Below are 21,397 nucleotides of genomic sequence, written 5' to 3' on the forward strand. Positions count from 1 at the left end.
GGAACGCCATAAACCCTCCAGCAAGAGATTCTTACAAAGTTCATGTACAATATACACACAATTTACTATACAAGAGCGGTGAGACGCTTAATCTCCTTAATCGATGCGTCCAGTCTTGCCTTCTCAGCGCTGTCAAGGTTTAGTTCGATAATCTTCTCGATACCTCCGGCTCCAATTATGGCAGGAGTACCACAATAGATGCCCTCATAACCATACTCTCCCTCGAGGTAACATGAGCAGACTATAACAGATTTCTTATCATTAAGGTAGGCAGAAGCCATTTCAATAGCAGCCGTTGCAGGAGCAAAATATGCAGATCCATGGACATAGAGGTTCAAGAGCTCAGCACCAGAGCTAATTGTGTGTTCTTCAATTTCCTTCAGATCCTCAGCGGTTATATCGCCCTTTTCAACAAAGTAGCTTATTGGGATTCCATTAATTGTAGCACGTGAAACTAGCGGTATCATACTATCTCCATGTGCACCAATCACAGATCCATGGACATACTTTGGATTAACACCAAGCTTTTGGGCAATATAGTAGCACATTCTTGACGAATCCAGGAGACCACCCATGCCTACAACCTTGTTCTTTGGGAATCCTGTCACCTCGCGTATGATGTTCGTCATTACATCCATCGGATTGGTAATGCATATCACAAAGGCATCTGGCGCATATTTTTTGATATTCTCAGCAACGGTTGTGATGATTTTGCTGTTGAATCCTACCAAGTCATCCCTTGTCCACTCCTTATTTGACTTTTCTGGTGCCTTGGCCAGCTATAATCGGTTAATGCATTATGTTTGGCAGAATATTAACTACATATGTCTACATATACTTACACCAGCGGTGATGATACAGACATCACTTCCAGCAATGTCCTCGTATTTGCAAGTACCTTTGCAGCTCAATGCCTTGTTTCCAACTGTTACAGCGTGCATTGTATCGAGTGCTTTTGCTGCTCCCAGGGCTACAAAATTATTGTACACATTGCATAGCAAACATCAAACATACTTGGCACTACATCAAAGAGTACAACGTCCGCAAGCTCACCAATCTGAGCCAAGAATCCCATGGTTCCACCAATGTTTCCGGCGCCAATAAGGCTAATTAGTCTTCTTTTCACAACGGGAACCATTTTCTATCCTTTATGTTATAAGTATTGAATTATACAGGGTGATAACAATTTTTAGACAATATTTGTAAATTAGTACTATTTTATGTTTATGCCACGACGTATATTCAAAGAATCATTTGGAACATAAGGCCACGCCACTTTTGCGCACACCCCATTTGAGAAGGTACAGAGGGCAAATCCAGCTAAAAATTCATATAGTTGGTACACATCTGCACAATTTCTCTTCAGAGATAATTATGTTGGGGTCTGTTATGAGCACACTCATCCGTCCCTGCCGGTATTTCTACCAAAGATTTTCTAGACAGCATACATTATTACCCTATCGCGGTCCCTGGATATGTACTCACAGAATATAACGGATTCACATGCAGTTAGTGTTTTATTTTAAAAGTGCGATATTATAACCGTGTCAGGTGGTATCATTTGTTTCTTGTTTTGATCCTTCCTTTCTCAAAGCCCTTATCTTCTGTTTCTTTTTATCCCTCTTCATTTTCTTTTTTGCCGTTTTTTCGGACTCCTTTTGTATTCTGTGTAATCGTTTGGCTTGAAAGAGTTTTTTTTCCATATCTTCCCTCCACGCCCTTTCCATTTCTTCGACCCTTTTCATTTCAATATTTCGACTTCTTCGATATAAATTCAGAAAATCACTGCCTATTACATATGTTTAGAGACTATTCCGACTGTTTATCATACCTGCTCCTGAGCTACTTCCCCAAACATTATAAATTCTCTCGGTTACCACCTTGTCTTCCTCTTCTTCCTTGTTATCATTCTTTGATACCAAAGGCATAACTAGGCACTTCCCAGTTGAGAGAAGGACCTTTTCTTCCTCATTCGTCATCCCGTATCCTGTTAGGAATTTGTGTAGTATAAATACTTTAAGGATATCATTCTTAGTCTCCGTAAATTTATACGGTATGAACGTTTATCAGGAAACATCTACCACATGACATAATTTATAGTGGGTTTTTAGACTTTGGTGTGAAATACTTTTATTATTTGCAGAATATGTGGTTAATGTGATTTGTTTTTATCTACACGTCGTTTGTACAACCTTACCTTATACGTTCTAAGTGTATCAAACGTCTTATATTTTCAGTGCCACAACTTTGTGAAATATACAAACACACCATGAAGCTCTAGCTAATGCCAAGGCTTTTACACTTTATCGCATTGTTATGGTAAAATTTTCGTTATTTTCTTTATATAAACATTTAGGAATTTAACACAGTCCTTTTCATTCATTTCACGGGGAAAGGATGGTAATCAGAGGCATATATCTCCTTTGAGGTCTTCTGTTACACCCTCGTTAGCCAAACTATCAAGTGATAATATTTATTCCTTTAATAGGCTAGCAAAATCACGATATACGACAAAAGAACCTTTACAATGTGTAATACGGTCGGTAAAACAAGTCGGTTCTAATGGTTTTGACCGAGAATTTTATCATATTGTGATTGATAGCATGGGCAAATATGCCTACACAGATGGAGAGTATTGTGGAATTATACCTCCAGGTACGTTACTCATATTGGCAACATTTTTTCTAGGAATTTCGGAAAAAACAAACAGAAGGCATACTCCAAGATCGTATTCACTAGCCCCGTTACTTGATGGAGACGGCGATGACACATCCTGTTTTTCGATCTGCGTACGCACTACGATTTGCAAAGATGATTCACCGCATTCAAGTTCAATGAAGGGAATCTGTTCGACGTTTCTATCCCGTTCGGAACCGGGCACACCCGTTAGCGTTACAGGCCCTTTCGGAAAAAATTTAACGCTAAGCCCAGACGATTTACACAATAATCTTATATTTGTGGCTACAGGAACTGGAATTTCACCATTTAGAGGATTTCTAAGAACACTTGAGAAGAAGTCAAAAAACAAAGATCCAAACTCCCTTGGACGAATTTTACTATTCTTTGGCGTCCAGAATTACTCAACATACATATATAGAAGTGAATTGGAAAAGTATGTAGATCTTTTCAATGGAAGATTTATGATAATTCCATGCTTTTCAAGGCATTCAGTGGCCTCAGAAAGAGGATATGTCCAGGACAACATCCTAAAAAGTAAGGATCTAATAGCTTCTATGGCCGAAACTAGTAAGGATAAAAAATGTAGTATTTTTATTTGCGGTAGAAAGGGCATGGAAGTTCCAGTAAGAGAAGCCCTCTCCACAGCATTTGGAAACTTGCCAAATAGAGATAGTTTACTGAATAATATAAAGATTGAAGTTTATCAATGAGCTAGGAATCTTGAGACATCCGTTTTACTAGCTGGTTGGGACAAATTTGATATTTTACTTGACCTTGCAAATGGGTCAGCGTTAATTTGATTTTCGACATTGTTTTTTATGTTGAGATATTCACACTGTTTTTGTAATATGTCACCAAACTCTCGTAATTTCTCATGCGATTCATACATTGTCTTCCTGCTATGTATGCCTTGCACAAATTTTGATTTATCTACGCATTTATCAGTTGTTTTTGATGTACTATCATTTTTTCTTTTATAAACCTTATCATACATAACTCTTAAGAACTGTTTATAGTATATGGAGAGCATATAGCCATAGTTTTCGCATTTCACTGGATTAGTTGAATAAAGCTTTGATAATTCCTGATTTGTTATACGATTCATAACCGAAGATATATTCTCCAGAGCTTTACGAGTCCTTGTCTGCTTTGATCGTTCATGAAGCTTAGTTGTAACCTTTGAATTTAAAAATTTGTTAAGATGCTTATAACAGTGGTTTATAAAATCACTATTAATATGATCAGTGACCTCATTTGCAGCGGAAATAGAACGTAAATTAGGCCCAAATCTAAAGGGAGAGTGTTTGGCAATATCATCAAAGTGGAAACTCTTTCGTATTGAAAATTCACATTCAGAAACACCATGTTGCTTATAAATATCTGCGTAATCTTTTATATTTATATCGTAATTTCCGATAGCATCTATGGTTTTATCCGCGGAAACATTGTCAGAAGATATCGTGGGATCATTCCTTGGGTCAGGGCTAAGCGATTCAACAGCATCAACCAATTGCTTATGAAATGAAAAGAAATCCACAGGCCTCCTGAACTCAGCAAACCATAATGTATCAAAAAATCCACTGTCATTGAAATTAGTTACTACAGTACACTCCTGTTTAGATGTGAAGGTTTTTACTCTAAAATTTAGGCATGCTGATTTAAACTTTGTAACAGACGTTCTACTACTACTGGACGACACTGAATTTTTCATAAAATCTTCCTCCGCTTCAGAATTAACGGGAATATCCAGATACAAAAGCCTGGAGTCAATACTTTCCATCATGTATTAATATTATGACTCTTCTTGTCTATTTCGTCTTCCAAAACAATCGTAGAGTGTTGATGATAGTAACCAGAGAAATGTTATTGTAGACAACACTAACACCATATACCATAGTACCTTTGCATCTACATGATTTTATATAAATGTGTAACACATACTCAATCCAAGTGAGGGGGCGCTTCCAGTTATACCTCTTTTAACTTCTTCTATAAGATTATGAAATACTTAGACACTAAATTACCTATGCATGGAGGTGATATGAACACATCTGTGCCATTCCACGTATATTTAACTGTTGTCTGATTTGGATTAGTTGTCCACCCTGGATGGCAGTGGCAGTTCACTTGATTTGTACCCCTTACGAATTCGCAATCACCGTGACTACAGGGATTATTGAGTTCTGAACTGCAGGGATTATCTTCTATTTCACAATTTTCTCCCTTGTAGAAGGCTCCGCAGTCACATCTATAAAAAGGTTCGCTTTCTAGATTGATACATTGACCTTTAAACATGAGTGTGGAGTATAGGAAAAACTGACCTTGGTTGCAAAGTGTTTGTTGGCATGAAATACCTTTCTTAAGGGGTTTACAATGCTTATTACAATAATCTAGAGGGATTGAACAATTCCAACCAATAAAGCCGGGTTTACAAATACAAAGATTATGGGATTCTCCAGATGCATCAATCTTTACACACTCAGAATTATTGATACATTCATGTTTCCCTTCACATTCCTGGTAAGAAGTAACAAAATTTGTTCCATAGAAGTAAAGAAACGTATAGGCAACAATTAAACAGCTGTAGAGCTTTGCTGACATGTATACTGCACTAAATCGTGAATTAAGTTGATGTAATAGATATTTTTAATACTTTTAGTGGTTGTGAAATAAATTGATGATTATAAATTGTTTATTCAAGTAAAATTACTGCTTTTATTATTATGAGAACTTACACAAAATTACAATAAATACAACTAACCAGTTACTTTCAATAGTCATTACATTATTAATTTATTCAGCCGGCACAAGACCTACATGGTGTTGTTGTTTTCGTTAGCACATTCACCACTTATTTATACACTTATTTTTTAATACATTTTTTAGTTTCTTTGGAAACTGTTGTGATTTTTAATAATATAAATATATCAATGTAGGCTGCTACCATACAATTGTTGATTTCGATTTACCAATTCTACTTTTTTGGAAATATCAAATTGATATCTTTATTAACAAAATATAGATTGACAATAACAACTGTTATTGAAAGTTAAGGGACCTTTGAGTTTGAATTAAATAGCTTCTGTCTCTTACATAATAGGAGACTAGGAATATTATCCATATCGTATTTATAGAAATGGAGGATGTTGAAAATCCTATACTTGATCAGATTTCGTTATTTTCGCTAAAGGCAGAACATACACATGAGTTCACCACGAGTGGTATCCCAATACTGCTGAAAAAGCTAGAGACATACGAAGAATATTTGGAAGTTAGACCAATACTTGAAGGTGTTTCTAGGTGTTACACTGTACATCCTAGGGAATATGTAGAAAAGATGCTATCTACGCCGTTATTTTACCCATTCATTATTCAGCTAAACACTAAATCTAACGATACATTTGATAGCTCACTGAATGGTACGAACGACCAAAAACATAAGAAAATTGTTGCATATTTTGAGATTCACGTGATTCCTCATTTGGGTCGTTTGTTTGATTCTCGTCTGGAACGGGTTATTGTGGATCCAGAGTATCGCAACCTGGGAATTTTTAGTGAACTACTAAATTTCACGGTTAGATTTTGCACTTCTGTGCTAAAATGTAACCGAATTGACTTGACATCTGAAAATCCAATAGCTATCAGAATGTATGAAAAAATCGGCTTTGAGAAGGTGGATTCAAATGTGTATAGAAAGTATTTATAGTGTTTTCAGAGAGTAATTTTGTATTATCTGCAAATATTTTTATTCATTCTGGATTTAAAGGTTGTTCAGGGTCTAACAAATATTTGGGTTCTTTCTTCGTACTCAGCATTTCTGCACACGCAGAAATTTTGTAAATATCGAAAATATTTTAATAATATGGACATATTAGTTCATTATTTCACACTATTGTTTCCTTTGCCACACACCAAAGGAGCGAAGACACATTTCCTTTTTTTGGCTATATTCACGGAATGCCAACAACTATAATGGGAACTATATAAAGTTTTTGATATTTTATACTATACAAATTATTTCTACTTGTATGTGTATGTTACGTATTGTTGTATTTTCTCAATTTGGAAAGTCTCCTTGATAATTTTGTCTGTCACATTCCTTTCTTGATTATATTTTGATTTAGAAAGCTTAGTAATTGTATCATATCCTTAACATTTGATGTTACACAGCCTTTGTAAACGGCATTTTCTGTTACGTTATAATGACAACATATAACTCGCAGGTTTATTTTTAAAATGCAGGATTCTGTTATATAACGATTCTTTAATATACAAGCCAAGGTGCTTACCTTTTGTTTTTCGCTATGGAATCTAATAGTGATGTGAATATGTCCACAAGTGAATTCACACATGTCGATCATTCTTCCCCGTTGGAGGGAAGGGGTAGGTTAATATCGCAAGATATATTCAAGTTCCTAATATATACAAAGTACGTTGTTATTAGCCGCTTAAAGTTGGTGGATAATATCGATGAACAAAAAGAGTTTTTGATATTACAGGGGGCATCTAGAACTCTTCGAAAAATTCATACAGATATATTTAGGCATTATACTACAGATAATTTTAAGGAATATCTAAAAATTATTGATATAGAATTGGATTATTTGACTGAATTGTTGAAATCTGATGCTCTTGTCCAGACCAAGAACAGTTTACAGATTTCGGATAAATTACCTAATTTGACAGCTATTTCAACTGTAATTTCCACTGATAATGAATCTTTGAATAAAAATTTGAATGATAAATCTAGTTCTTCATTTACACCGAATTTAAAGGACAGGGTAGAGTTGGAACGTGCGTTTGGTTTTTTTGATGAGCGCTTTTCATTAGACTATAATTCTTTTTCTAAAGATGAGGATTTGTTATATGAAATATTTCTATATAATCATACGCAAAAAGAAGCCGGTTTTTCACACGAGAAAGACCAAATCGGCACTTTAAGATTAAATTCTCTTGTTCCAAATATTTCTGCCACACACAATGAGATTAACGGATATAGATTTGAATTAGGATCAAAGTTATCGGCTAATGAAGATGATCACCTTGATATTGGCCCAGGACTGCTCTTGAAAGATATGTATGAACTAGAAGTTGACGAGTCATATTTATTATCCTTTGATGATCTTGTGCGTAGTGTTTATGACAAGTTAAGCAAGCGTGATTTCTTGATAGACATAAGAATTAACAAGATAAATCAGACAAATCGTACAGATGTCGCAACAGATATATCCTATCTGCTTAGGGAATTGCTAGATGAAGTTTCTCAATATCCCTGTGATTACAATAAATGGATAAAGCTTTTCACATTTGGTGGAAATCTAGCCCAAACATCTTCAGTTGGTATCATGTGTGACCTTTACAAGACACTATATTCTATATTAGAGTTTTCTTGCACGAATGACCTGCCAACTATTGCTGATTTAACCATTGACATGATTTTCAGTCTAAGTTTGAGAAGTCCGGATATTTGTGATTTGCTAAATTCCTCCATAAAGTATGTAAGACGAATATTGCTACCGTTGTTTTCCAGAGTGTTTTCTAACATGAATTTTCTAAATAATCTGGATGATAATTTGTGGCTCTTGCATCACTCCGTTAATTTTGACGCTGTTTGGAACTTTGAATATTTGTCATTACAATACCCAGTGCTTGTTAATTATAAAGATGAGCCGAACACGTCGTTAAAACGTTTTTTCTCACAAATTCCAAGTGTTGGTATTTATATTTCCAGAATAGACATTTCCATGAAACGTTTAATTACCAGGAAAAGGATATACAAGATGAATTCAGGAGATTTCAACTTTAAAATTGATATTTCATGCAATGACGGAGAAAGTTCTAGTGTGAAAAATCTTATATTCATCTCCAATGGTCAAAATATAATTGTTGTTGATGAAAAAATTACTGTGTTGGATATAAATTCTAATAGTACACTTTCTTTTGAGTTTATGTTTGATAATGCGAACATTTTGGTATTTTTGAATGGAAGAAAATTTTATACTGGAAATTTACATTTAGAGTCACAAAATTTGCGTGGATATGATTTTACTATAGATTTTGATGCTGAAACGATTCATATTCAACAGTATTGTACATTATCTCCAGGATTTAGGAAAGAACTCCTAAAACAAAACATATTATATCATCATTTAAATTTTTATACTGATAAAAATAGAAAGCTTTGCTCTGATATCCACTCTCTCTGTGATCGCCAGTTATTTTTACTCCAGTTATCATCTAGTATTCATAATGTAGCTATTCGCATATACCACTCATGTATTTATGAAGAAACTTTCAAATATGAGGTTCATTTTAGAATTAAGGGGGGCTTAAAATTATTGTTTGAACTTGTTGTTTGCATGTTGGATTGTATAGACATAATTTCATCCACGAATGTAGAGTCTATAAATGCCATAAGCTTATGGCGTATGATTTCCGAGACAATAATTTCATTATTGTCGGTTATAAGGATATTTTTATCGATAAGTAGTGAGTTAGGGGATATGTCCTTGGAATTTTTCAAGACGGTTGCTTCATGTTTGATTGGTTGTATCAAATACAGGAATATATGGCCTGACACTCCATTATTCTCCGATTATCATTTGAAAATAGATCTAATATCATTAGCAAACAATATCACTACTATAGCACTAAAAATTCTATCTTCCAATTGTTCAGTTTTTAAACAACTTTTTTCTACACTTTCTGTTGATGTGGCGTCTGAAATATTTACATCAATAGTTTACAACGATTCCTATTTCATGTTGGATACAACTATATTGGCAAAAAATGAGACATTAAGATGTTTGAATGAGAACGATTGTATTGCAATATTCACAAAACGTGCAATTTCTCATGTTTCAGTATCTTACATGGACAACAAACCTAAGTTTAAGTGGGAGAAAAACTACTGGTGGAATCTAATTTATGGGTTTTTGGAGCAAGAAAAAAGTTTTATTGCACACGATATTGCCTTTAATTCCCTCAACATTGATTATTGCACCTGTAATTCACAGGTTTCAGCATTATCATTATTGAGCCCATTTATTACAAATTGCACATATTGTATAAAGAAATGCCTAAACTATTGGCTTTCCATATCTTCACTTGATCGTCATTTGAAACAGATGTTCAGGAACAACACGCTTCATTCTCTACCGAAACCATCTATGTTACTTTGTCGTTTGTTATTAAAACATGGTGTGATTTTTCTTTGCCTGAATTCTTCGTCTGGAAATGATTATAATTTCAACGATAAAATTTTTGAAAAAATGTTAGATACCACTAATAATGACAAGTCTAGCAACTTTTGGGATTGGAAGCACAACTTACTCTTTTCTTGCGAATATGACACTTTTAGCGATAACATATCTTCTTATTTCAAGTTATTTGAAATGGAGGACGTACGTTTTTTCAGCTACATCTTGTCTAACCTCTTGAAATATCAGGAATATGTACTGGGTATATTGACTTGTAATGCAAATATTTTATCAAGGTCTTTCTTGGATGAACTTGGAGTTGCGTTACACAATTTTATAAATTCACTTTCCATGGTAGATGTATTATCATATTTTGTTGAATTAATTGATCATTCATTAAGGAAAGAGAACACATCTATGATAAACAAGATTTTAACTTCGGTTGTAGAAATATTTCCTTTAATATTGAAGGTGATACTATCCTACATTAAGCTTATAAAGAGTTATTCCACAAAGTATGGGGGATTCACTTCTTTTATGAATTATATTATATTACAATTTAATGCTATAAATTCCTTATTTGGAAGAATTGTCGTTGAAGTTTTTTCCAATGTAGAAGAGAATATAAAATCTCATTTATTAAGTTCATACTCATCGGAAGGGTACGAATATTTATCTAAAATAAAAGAAGTTGGTGCCACAAAAGTGGCTATATTACCAAATTGTATACTTGGGGAATTGAATTATACGTTTGATAGTGAGGAAGATATGTCCAAAGGTCTGCGTAGACTGTTGTTAATGTTGCAGGACTTTAAATATGAGAAATCAACACTTGGATTCAAATCTGAACCTGGAATATATAATTTCATAAATTCGCAGTTTAACGTAAAGATTTTGAATTCTAGTGTTCATAAATTGTCACAAAAATTGTTAGAAATGGACGACACAACTATGGCAATGCTAGGGGAGGGATATAACAGTATGCATTCTTACATGCATTCTACAAAAGTCATGATTATTGCTCTATTTATTCATTTATATGATTTTTCTTCCGAAAAAATACCTGTAGCTATACGATTATCTTCTGAAGTTTACATTAACATCTTGAAGAAGGTACAAAATATCAGAACTCTGTTCAAAAATATATCAGATGAAGAATTTAATGTAATTAGGCAGTTATACCTGGACGATATAAAAGATAGGTGTTTGTGGCTGATGAACAACTGTAAGATAGGGGCACTTGTATCTGCAGAATTTAGCTCCGAAACAAAATCTGAGACTATAAACTATGGCATAAATACAAAAAATTACACATTAAGAAGATGCTCTTCAGCTTCAGATCTGATTTGTTTAAACTCTGATCAGCCTAAGGACATTTCCTTGGAATGTTTGACAGAAAGAACAAAATCTTATACTTTCGCACAAAACATGAGGGAATATAATGAAAAAATTGGACATAATACAAAATATGATACGATAGATATTGCAAATTGGATTTTGTTTGGCCCGCCTATGAGGGTTTGTGAATCTGAATTATTTTCTCAAAAAATTTCATCACTAACTAAATACGCAATGATTGGTTCTATAAACGCTATAGTAACAGAGTTCTCAAATGTTCAATATGTTGGTACAGATAATATAAGTCCTTCTACTATATACAAACCACTTATTGTGAATTTGGTCACAAACACGAATGAACAAATAATAGTTGCTAATAGAGATCTAAAGAGTGTTTTAGAAAGTTTTTGGTATACCGTACTCTCTACTATGAGATCAATTGTAATAAGAACTGTATATCCATCTGAATCTAACTTCAAAAAGGACTATAAAACTGTACCAAACACTTACAAATCTGTAGTAGTTTCATTTCAGAACAGAGTTTTGGAGAAAATTTGCGACTGGTACCTAAATTGTGGGATAATTTCGGTTGATACCACTAAATATGTTCTTGAAGATATGAATTCTTGGATAAGACTTTCATTGTCATTTTTTTCACTATTGTTTTCATTTGGATTATATCCAATGAATAATCCTAGGTATGCCCATCCGATATTCAAACATCTAATTTCTATATTGAAACCACTTCCATTATCGAAACTGAGGATGGCTATATCAACTCACACCTCACTCTCCACATATACCATTGAATCTGCGGTTATAGTTTATTCTTCATCAAAATTTATAAAGTTTAAAGATTCTCTTGATAAAGTTTTCAACTGTCTACGCGGTAGAAAATTTTCTAGAAAGGATTATATTTTAACAGAAGATGGTGGTTTCTATCTTTGGGTTAAGAGATCTTCCAGAGTCCCAGAGTCTATGGATTCAACTTCTGATGATTCGCGTTTACACTTCAAACACCTTTGGAGCTTCTCTCGTATGGATTTAGATAGTTCGTTAAAACCAATACAGCACCTCAAATTTGGCAAATATGGGAATGATAATTTGGATACTATTGATGAAAACAATAGATATAGTATTAGTTCTAATGAATTGATTATTTGGAAAATGGAAAATTCTTCTTATATCATAAATGATATATCCCTTGCGGATAGGGGTTCTTCTAATTTAGTACTTAAGATTGATGCTATTGACACTGAAATTCCTGTATTTTTATCACTTTATAGAATATCAAATACGAACAAAAATGAGATAGAGTTGGCCTTGGTGAACTATTTAGGAGGAAAATTAGAAATTGAAGGTTTGAGTGGTAATTGGTCTCAAGTATTGGGTTTTACACGCTTTGATGACCTTTATTTGATGAGATGCCACTTTTATCATTTATTCAAATTCTTGTTACACAGTTCATTGACATCCAATATTTATTCTTATAATTCTCACCAGGAGGTGGAAGTTGGTTCGTCCTTGATCAAATTATTGTTAAGGTCTTTATGTTCAGTAGCAACGGATTTACCAAAATTTAACAAACAGTGTGAATGTAGAAGTTTTGACTTATCGGATAACACTTCTAATGAGAATGTTAGTATCAGATATTCACCAAATAACATGGGTAATGATGATAATCGTAGGCCGCTCGATTGTGTGATATCAAAACACTGTAGCGCATGTTCCTCTAATCTTATATACAGTAAGGAAATTGAAAATTTTTGGGGGACTATTATATCTATACTAATAAAAGGAATAGATTCTACAATACACTATAAGTTGGTTTACCATATACTTAGTTCTCTACTCACTACTTTTACTTTGAATGATCAGGAAATTGATATATTTTTATCTCTTCCACATTTGGGACCACTTTTCTGTGAGTTGTTTGTATCGTGTATAAGAAAACTTTGTCAAGAATCTCTATCTAACTTTGACCACCTGGTTCCAATACTTGATGAAAGTTGCGGGAAACTGGTTTCCTCAACATTACATGGCTCATTTTTATATCGTTGGTTTCCCCCTTTACCACAAATTCCAATGGAATGCATATATTCTTCTCTTAGAGAAATATTTCAGAGTGTGATAATGAGCAAAGGATATAAAAAGAACATTTGTAAGGTTGTTGATTCAAATAATGATCCGTTTGTAACTTTGCCTCACTCTGAACATTTTGTCACTCATAGAGCATCTCCAGACTTTGAAGCAGATATAAATGACAACACTCTTCACATAACTAGAGCATCAAATATGGGTGGAATTGTTTTATATAGAATCCCCCCTTCGATTGGAAGTACAACAATGCAAGGAAATGTTAATTTTTTTATTCTTTCTCCTGGACGTTTTGGTATAACAGTAGCTCCTGCAGACTGTATTTTTGGAACAGTATCAGATCTTTTTGATAGAAATGATGTCGTAGGTTTCATGACATCCCTATGCCCCCCTTTTGCAAACGATATTTTCGCCGCTACTATAAATTACAGGGTTGGAGACGTGTTGTCTGCATATTTCACAGTTGATCATCAAGAAGACGGTCAAATATGTCTTAGAACAGAACTTTTAATCGCTGGGAATAGCATAGGATCTGTTCTTGAGGTGATTTACGATCCAATAACTCAAAATGATACAACACGTAGGATGAGTTTGGTATTTATCTTTCAAGACCCTATAACCTTAGTTCATAATGGAATGAATCAACAGTTGGAATCTACTAACATTGAACGTATGGTAACCAGAGATACGCATAATTCTTTCAGAAGTAATACTGCATCAAACCATATATTGCCACTGAGTATTGACATCCAACCTCAACTCCTAGGTGATAGTATTTCTGAATCAAGTAATAACTACAATCCAAATTTGTCGGTTATTAGATCAAACTCTGATTTGATCCCACCGGAGATAAGCTTTAATGAATCTAACACATCTATAAGCCAGTCAATTTCATTTGAAAATCCTACATTAACCTCAGAACGTGCGGAATCAGATTGTGATTCATTCATATCAGATGCTGGAGATGAAACACCAATAGAATCCTTTTCTTCATTGGATAATATAATGGCATTTGAATGGGACATTAATTATGACGTACTTGACGATGATAGTGATGACGAATTATTTAAGAATGAGGCACTCGGACTTTGTAAGGATGATTTTTGGTTAAAGCACTTGAATGGAGAAAAAACGCCATCTAAATATATAACTATGTTTGCAGACTCAGTTCAAATATATCAATCGATTTTAATGACAAACCTTCCACTTCTACTAGGTTTGAAGGATGAAATAGTGAATCAAATGTGTTTGTGCTTTGATTCTTTATACAACTCTCTTAGAGCTCAGGATATCATATTCTCTCAAACGGGTCAATTAAATATTGAAGAAACAAATATAAAAGATTCTTTTAGTTGGTTATCGGTTTTATCTTGTGATTATGATTATAATGCATGGAAAGATAGAAAAGTTCTTTCTAATGAAGGAAATGTTTCCTCGATTTCAGATTTTAGTTTACCTTGGCATTTGGGTTCATCTATTTCTATAAGGGTTTGTGCTTTACGGTTGAAAAATGAGCATTGTGAAAGATTACTTCAGTCTTTGTCCAATCTTTTGTCCCTTAAAATCGTTTTTAATCCACTCCTTTTTACCTTGAATAAGGAGGCTGCATCAAGATTTGTTTCAGATAATAATTTATCACAAAATTCATTGCTGCTAGCTCTAGGTTCAAAGTGTATATTATCCTGTACACTTTTATCGAAAGTTATGGTTGAAAAAGGTCATACCATCAAATTTTCAAGTGAAACGGATAGTAAATACATTTGTATAGATAATTTAGTTTCTGCTATCTTTAGCTTCATTTTTCATAAATCACCATGCAGAAATAAAATAAGCCAAGAAAGACTTTCAAATGCATTTAAAACATTTGGATTAGAATGGAATAGATCTTCTACTTCACAATCCTTGGACCACGACCCTTATAGCAATAATTTTGATAGGGATGTTGATGATTTATCTTCCGATAAGGTTTGGCTAAACATCCATGAATCAATTAAGAATAACAATCCTAAAGATATTGATATTCGCCTTTTATACGGAGGTGGAATGCAAAATCTAGGAATTAATGTAAAAATGTTCTCAACGTGCGATTATACGTATCACTGTGGATCGCGTATGCCTAATTTCAGACGTCATATAATGCGCCGTTCTTTACATTACAAGATATGTGAGCATGATTTTTACGATTTAATATCTCCGCTTTTGCTATTATGTCCTCAATACTTTGTTGACAACCTAAGAAATAAATCGGGGGCTATGAAGATTTTGAGAATATTCAGAGCATCTGTAACCCATATTTCTCGTTCGTATGATTTTAATGCTATGGACTATTGGGACTGGATAAAAAGTGCTCATAATGTAAAATTAGATACCATAGATACCTATTCAAAGTCAGTAGATCCTTTGTATGGATGGATGCGCCTCGTATACATATCTTCTGGTACCGGTTATAATAATATAATTTCAATATTCTTCACAGAGCTGTTGTATAGTGCATTGATGCCTCTATGTAATCCTGAATATCATAAGCTATTGCATAACTTCCACTGGATGCTTGATATTTTTGTTAGACATCCCTTATGCCCAAAATATGTGAGGGATAAATTTGTATCGCATTACATATGGGAAATATTGCATATACTAATGATAAATTTGTCATCTTTGCCATGCAAATTAGCGACTGTTGCTTCTAGGTTTTCTGCTTGGCTTGCTCCTATATCAAACAAACAACAGTTAGAAAAGATTTTTGAGGCTACTCAATACTGTGGATCTTCTGCATTTCATCGCGTTTCTGCGGTTTGTCACTATTATGGAACATTGGATCTAGATTCTTTCACAAATCTGGATTTAAAAAGACATGATCACTCCACAAAATTGGCTACGGCTATATTGGTTCATCAGTTTGCAACAACAGCTTCAATTTTGATGGATATGGGATGTGAACCTGTTTCTAGGCCAGATGATTTTATTAGTTTTTCTCACTATCTATCTATAGCGAAAAATAGAGCATATTTGCAGCAATTTTTAAGGCAAGTCCTCTCTATTCCAGTTCAGATGTCCCTTGACGTACTTGTGCCAAAATCTTCTCTTAAATTTGAAAAGTGCGGGATTAGCAAACTTGATGATTATAGTTGGACTTCAGTTAATACTCTCGTTACATCCTCTAGATCTAGAAGCCTTTCTCTAACTTTCCATTTGGAAGAACCAAAAAGGGTTGTTTTTTCGTTGGATAAATCATTTAGACGAATAATCCATGAGGAAATATTGGGAACTGAAACATCTTTCAAACTTACAAATGGAATTTTGACCTTTATAGGTCCGTCTGTCACTAGTGGATCTGGAAAAATTCAAGATTTAACGTCAAGTACCATGAAAATTTTGCGTAAAGAAGCTAAAAATCATTCAATTAGGCTTGGGTTTGAATATATTGGCAAGAAAACGGTATTTTATGATTATGATCCTCCAATTATAGTTGATGATGCCCTTATATATATGGATATATATGGACACGAAATAAACTTATCTTTTACAAATTCTAAGATCACATGGGATTTTGACAATTTATCTTATAATTTGATTGTACCAACAGATGTAATTCTATTACAACCATTTGCTTCCATTTCTGATTTGAACTCTATTAATATATCTGAAACAATAAAAGTTTTTGCAAACACCATTAACATTCCTTTGTCAACATGTTACTATTCTATTGATGCAGTTGATCCTGTCTCTTGGAAATCTGACCACAATGAGTTATATATATTTCCAAAAATCCGTTCAGGTTTGTCCTTATCTAATCTAAGTATTCAAAACATGGAGAAAGCCATTCTATTACATAGTTCAATGGTTGAAAAGATAGGACCGCCAATAAATCCACCTCATTTCGGCATCCATTCTGCTCCTAGGACAATTAATCTTATTGGGAAAGTGTCGTCACGTATATGTGATACTAATTCTAAAAAAGATCACATGATACATAAGCTTCAAAAGGGATTACCATTTAGCTTTGGATTTAAGGTGTTGGATACTACCGAATTTTATTTCGGAATATATTGGGGTACACATCGTATATTATGGTCCAGTGATGGCAACGTAACTTGTCCATCAGATCCCCCTATATACAACTTCGGATTATCTCAAGAAGTTACTATAAAGGGTATTCCATATCATAGGGGGGACTACGTAGCTATTCATTTTATTCCTCACATATGTTCTTTGCTATTTCAATTAAATGATGATATTTGTATGACGTTAAATTTCAAAAAGTTCTACAAAGCAATTGAAACAAAAAAAATAGGGAAGGTCAATATGAATGAGATCTTTGACCAGAAAATTTTCCTTTTGCAAAGAAATTTGATTAATTACATTATTTCGGATGATATAAATTCTGTAAAGAAGATGGTATATGATTTAATGGCAAAAGAATCGGTTGAAACTTGCGCAAAGATTCTGGAATTATCTCAACTTGAAAATGATACAAACAATTCCGACGAAACATACAGTGTACACAATCCTATATATATTGCTTGTTTAATGGGGAAAATGGAAATGCTACAGTTTTTTTCCATGGTACCAGATTTGAACTTTGATGCTGTAAGTGGTCCGTATTCAGAGACCCCTCTAATGGGAGCAGCTAAAAGTGGTTATAATTCGATAATATCATATCTCATTTGCGTACACTCTGTAAATGTTAATGCAAGGGATTCGTTCGGCAATACTCCACTTATGCTTGTGCTGTCTCTCATGTTTTCAGTTTCTAAAAATCCGAATTTTGATATCTTTAATACGGTTGAGCTCCTTTTGGATTTTGGATCCGATATATCTATTAAAAACACGTCGGGATTGACAGTTGTAGATTTATTACCTATAGATATTTCTTTGAAGAATGACAACATTGCAAAACTTTTGGAATATTTCAGCGTATATCCGCTTCGAAAAGAAAATTTCGTTTCACCTTGGCCAGGACTTCTTTCTGACGCTCAAATTATTATAGGATCAACCTCAGGTAATTCCCCATCCGATGCTTTAAAAATTGAGTTTTTTCTCATTGATGGTCATTCACTAATACATTCTCAACGTGTTGGTGAACAAAATTCAAACAATCACACCTATATAACCCAAAATTCCCAGAAATTGTTCACGTCAGAGAATGAAATATCTGTAAATCACGATGACATTGACAATGCTATGCAATACATACGTTATACTCTTGAGAGAATTAGAAGGGCTATTTTAACTCAAGTGTCCACTATAACTATCGATTTGCAGTTTTTGATGAATTCAGTGGAAATAACTTCGGATATTAGGTCTTGTATTATGTCACATATAATAGGCTTTATAAGAGAGGTAAAAATAACGAATAAATGGATTAAGAATAAAATTTTGAAGAGATTTGTAAGGATATCATCAGATTATTGCAATGAACTTAGTTTAATGGATAGTAATCTCAAATTCTTGATTTCCTTTTTGCACTATGAAAAGTGGCTCGTCAATATAAGGCTTTTGAATTCAAGATCGGGGTTGTATCAAAATATCGAAGGTTACAAATGGCTGTTCGAGGGTACAAATTTGTTATCCTCTAATCATTGTTTATATACAAATGATTACCTTGTTGTAACACATTGTGAAGAACTTTTTTCTATTTTCCAGGAATCGATTCCAACGAGTCAAAGATTTGGTGTTGAATCCTTACCAAACTATAGTAGAGATTTTGTGAGATTAACGGTAAATACACAAGAACATTTATTTGATAGAATCCGATTAGAAATGAATTCCGCATTCACAAATGATATGGATTTTTGTATACGTTCTCTAGTTGATCTTTTGAGTACTTCTGGTTCCATTATGCAAATTATTGTTTCTATGGTCATGACTTGTACCACTAAGTCCGATGTTCAAAGCTATTTACCTCCACTAAAATCGCCACCTTGGAATGGAATACACATTTCTCTGGACAAAATTTTGGTATGTATGACTAAAATCCGTAAATTAATATTAGAAAAACTCAAAAATCGTGTACTATTTGCAACAGATATGCATCTTTTGCTTTACCATTTATACAAGATTGTGGATAACCTAGGATTGAAAGATGTAATATCGGTTAATATGTCTCTAAATATGTTTGATAGGATAAAGGACATGGTTAAACAGCTAAATGTTCAAGTTAAAAATTTTGATAATGAAAAGACACTTAGCATTAAAAGTTACTCAAATCTCGATTTTATATCATCCAGTCATTGTCAATATGATACTCAATCAACTGGAATGAATGACTATTTGCTCCCGTTCTGCTTTATACTAATTAGGGATCGGATTGAATTGCTCAACAACATGAATGATATTTTTAAGATTTTAACCCCTATTATTTCAACAGTTTTAAATCAACCGATTGTCGAATACAAATATCTTAAGGATCTTGTTACTCAACCACCAAATGAATTTTTTTCAGAGATAGATGATAGAACTTTTATGAATACTGCAAAACTTGGATTATATACACTTTCCTTAGATGTAAATGAGCATATGGCGTTGAACATCGGTCCTCCAGAGCAACCTATACATTGGGGTGTCTATTTTACCAACCAAGTACTAATAAAACAAACAATATTAAAAGATATGTACAATAAGATATTCGTTTCACTACAATCTCTAAATGGTGATAGGCCATATTTCTCAATAAGAGTTGATAGAGGTATTGCATCTACTTCACCATTCCTAAAAGACACATTATGGTATCAAAGTACAAGTCAAATTTTGAATAGTAATCCTAACATTTTGAGGGCCAAAAATAATCAGAGGCCATTTATGGTTGTTTTCAAAGGTGAAGGTTCAACAGATTTTGGTGGACCATTTCAGGAGTTGCTTACATGTATTTCTAACGAAGTTATGGTACCAATAAACCCAGAATCAAACTTTAAATCTTCAGAAAGTGCTTCAATAGGTTCTTCAAATTTGCTAAACAAGTATGGACTATTCCAAGACACTGTTTTGTTCAAGTTCACCCAGCCAGTACATCCTATGGTATATTTATCCTATACAGACTTGAAAAAGAACAATTCAGCACATTCAAATGATTATTTATACAAAATACGATGTAATGATCTTGGCGTTCTGTGTTCTTCGGGGTGCTGCAATTTGTTACCCTTGAGACCACTGGAAATTTCACAAAATTCCCTGGAATTTATGAAGGATTGTAAATGTGGAGGTAGTGAAATTTATAATGAAGTTTGTAATCAACATATACCAATGGAGCTATCTATGTATGAAGCATTGGGTAGAATATTTTCAATGTGTATATGCATGATGAATCCGTTAAATATCGCAATTAATCCTATAATTTGGAAAAAAATTTTGGGAACAAATATAACATTGAAAGATATTTCTGATTGTGATAAATTTTCAGTCGATTTGCTCTCTAAGCTTATGGACCAAAATGCTAATGGTGAGATGCTTGATGGATTAACATTTAGTTTGGAGTCTAATGAATCAGTCAATGTAAATTTGATTGAAAATGGATCAAATATCCCTGTAAATAAAGAAAACCTATCATTTTTCCTTAAGCTTGCAGTGCAGTTTAGAATCACTCAAGCAGATATGGGCTCTAGTTGGATTACCAAAGGAATTAATTCTGTCATTCCCATAGGAAGATTAAGAATGCTACTGGATAGCAGATCTTTAGAATTCATGGTTTGTGGAGATTCCGTAGTTGATTTGTCAGTGCTTAGAGTGCACACTGTATCATCATCCCTAACCCTTAAAAAAGATTTGTTCGACGTTTTGGCAAGATTTAATAATAAGATGCTTCAACTTTTTCTGAGGTTCGTGAGTGGGAGGTCTAGACTACCGCATCCCCAATCTGATTGGTGCCTTTATGTAGAATATGACCTAAGAAATGACACTATAGATGTTGACTCTAGGCTTCCCACCTCAGCTACATGTAGTTTTAGACTACTAGTGCCGAAGTATTCTAACCTGGAGATAATGTACCAAAGGTTGATTTATGCGATCGAGAATTGTATCGCTATAGATTTAGATGCACATACAGTTCACGACGAAATGCAGCTAACAACTTCATAGTTTAAATCGTA

At 33.8% G+C, this 21,397-nt stretch overlaps 7 protein-coding genes across 7 annotated transcripts, besides 1 other annotated feature; 3 read left to right on the forward strand and 4 right to left on the reverse strand.

Annotated features, from left to right (window-relative positions):
• Positions 1–65: 65 nt before the first annotated feature.
• BEWA_042870 (L-lactate dehydrogenase, putative) lies at positions 66–1,256 on the reverse strand (the record flags this gene model as incomplete). The annotated part of the gene is made up of 3 exons (XM_004833641.1): positions 1,015–1,256; positions 843–970; positions 66–779 (listed from the first exon to the last, which is right to left on the reverse strand). The coding sequence occupies exons 1-3, from the start codon at positions 1,136–1,138 to the stop codon at positions 66–68; spliced, it is 966 nt and encodes a 321-aa protein (XP_004833698.1). The 5' UTR covers positions 1,139–1,256.
• A 236-nt stretch (positions 1,257–1,492) lies between these two features.
• Positions 1,493–2,099, reverse strand: BEWA_042880 (conserved hypothetical protein). Its single transcript, XM_004833642.1, has 2 exons — positions 1,832–2,099; positions 1,493–1,789 (listed from the first exon to the last, which is right to left on the reverse strand). The coding sequence occupies exons 1-2, from the start codon at positions 1,977–1,979 to the stop codon at positions 1,548–1,550; spliced, it is 390 nt and encodes a 129-aa protein (XP_004833699.1). The 5' UTR covers positions 1,980–2,099; the 3' UTR covers positions 1,493–1,547.
• Positions 2,100–2,135: 36 nt separating this feature from the next.
• On the forward strand, positions 2,136–3,397 carry BEWA_042890 (oxidoreductase NAD-binding domain containing protein). Its single transcript, XM_004833643.1, has 4 exons — positions 2,136–2,319; positions 2,357–2,446; positions 2,489–2,655; positions 2,689–3,397. The coding sequence occupies exons 1-4, from the start codon at positions 2,285–2,287 to the stop codon at positions 3,387–3,389; spliced, it is 993 nt and encodes a 330-aa protein (XP_004833700.1). The 5' UTR covers positions 2,136–2,284; the 3' UTR covers positions 3,390–3,397.
• A 98-nt stretch (positions 3,398–3,495) lies between these two features.
• On the reverse strand, positions 3,496–4,459 carry BEWA_042900 (hypothetical protein; the record flags this gene model as incomplete). The annotated part of the gene is made up of 2 exons (XM_004833644.1): positions 3,496–3,609; positions 3,662–4,459. The coding sequence occupies 2 exons, from the start codon at positions 4,457–4,459 to the stop codon at positions 3,496–3,498; spliced, it is 912 nt and encodes a 303-aa protein (XP_004833701.1).
• Positions 4,460–4,471: 12 nt separating this feature from the next.
• On the reverse strand, positions 4,472–5,280 carry BEWA_042910 (conserved hypothetical protein; the record flags this gene model as incomplete). Its single annotated transcript, XM_004833645.1, has 3 exons — positions 4,472–4,587; positions 4,621–4,668; positions 4,704–5,280. 3 exons carry the CDS (start codon positions 5,278–5,280, stop codon positions 4,472–4,474), a joined length of 741 nt encoding a protein of 246 aa, XP_004833702.1.
• Positions 5,281–5,551: 271 nt separating this feature from the next.
• Positions 5,552–6,650, forward strand: BEWA_042920 (hypothetical protein). Its single transcript, XM_004833646.1, has one exon. The coding sequence runs from the start codon at positions 5,816–5,818 to the stop codon at positions 6,383–6,385; it is 570 nt and encodes a 189-aa protein (XP_004833703.1). The 5' UTR covers positions 5,552–5,815; the 3' UTR covers positions 6,386–6,650.
• Positions 5,586–5,607: a sequence feature (AT_rich).
• Positions 6,651–6,983: 333 nt separating the features above from the next.
• Positions 6,984–21,386, forward strand: BEWA_042930 (HECT-domain ubiquitin-transferase domain containing protein; the record flags this gene model as incomplete). Its single annotated transcript, XM_004833647.1, has 1 exon — positions 6,984–21,386. The coding sequence occupies one exon, from the start codon at positions 6,984–6,986 to the stop codon at positions 21,384–21,386; it is 14,403 nt and encodes a 4,800-aa protein (XP_004833704.1).
• Between the last annotated feature and the right edge of the window lie 11 nt (positions 21,387–21,397).

Source organism: Theileria equi, assembly GCF_000342415.1.
Source record: "Theileria equi strain WA chromosome 2 map unlocalized gcontig_1105316255037, whole genome shotgun sequence".
Classification (NCBI taxonomy): Eukaryota; Apicomplexa; class Aconoidasida; order Piroplasmida; family Theileriidae; genus Theileria; species Theileria equi.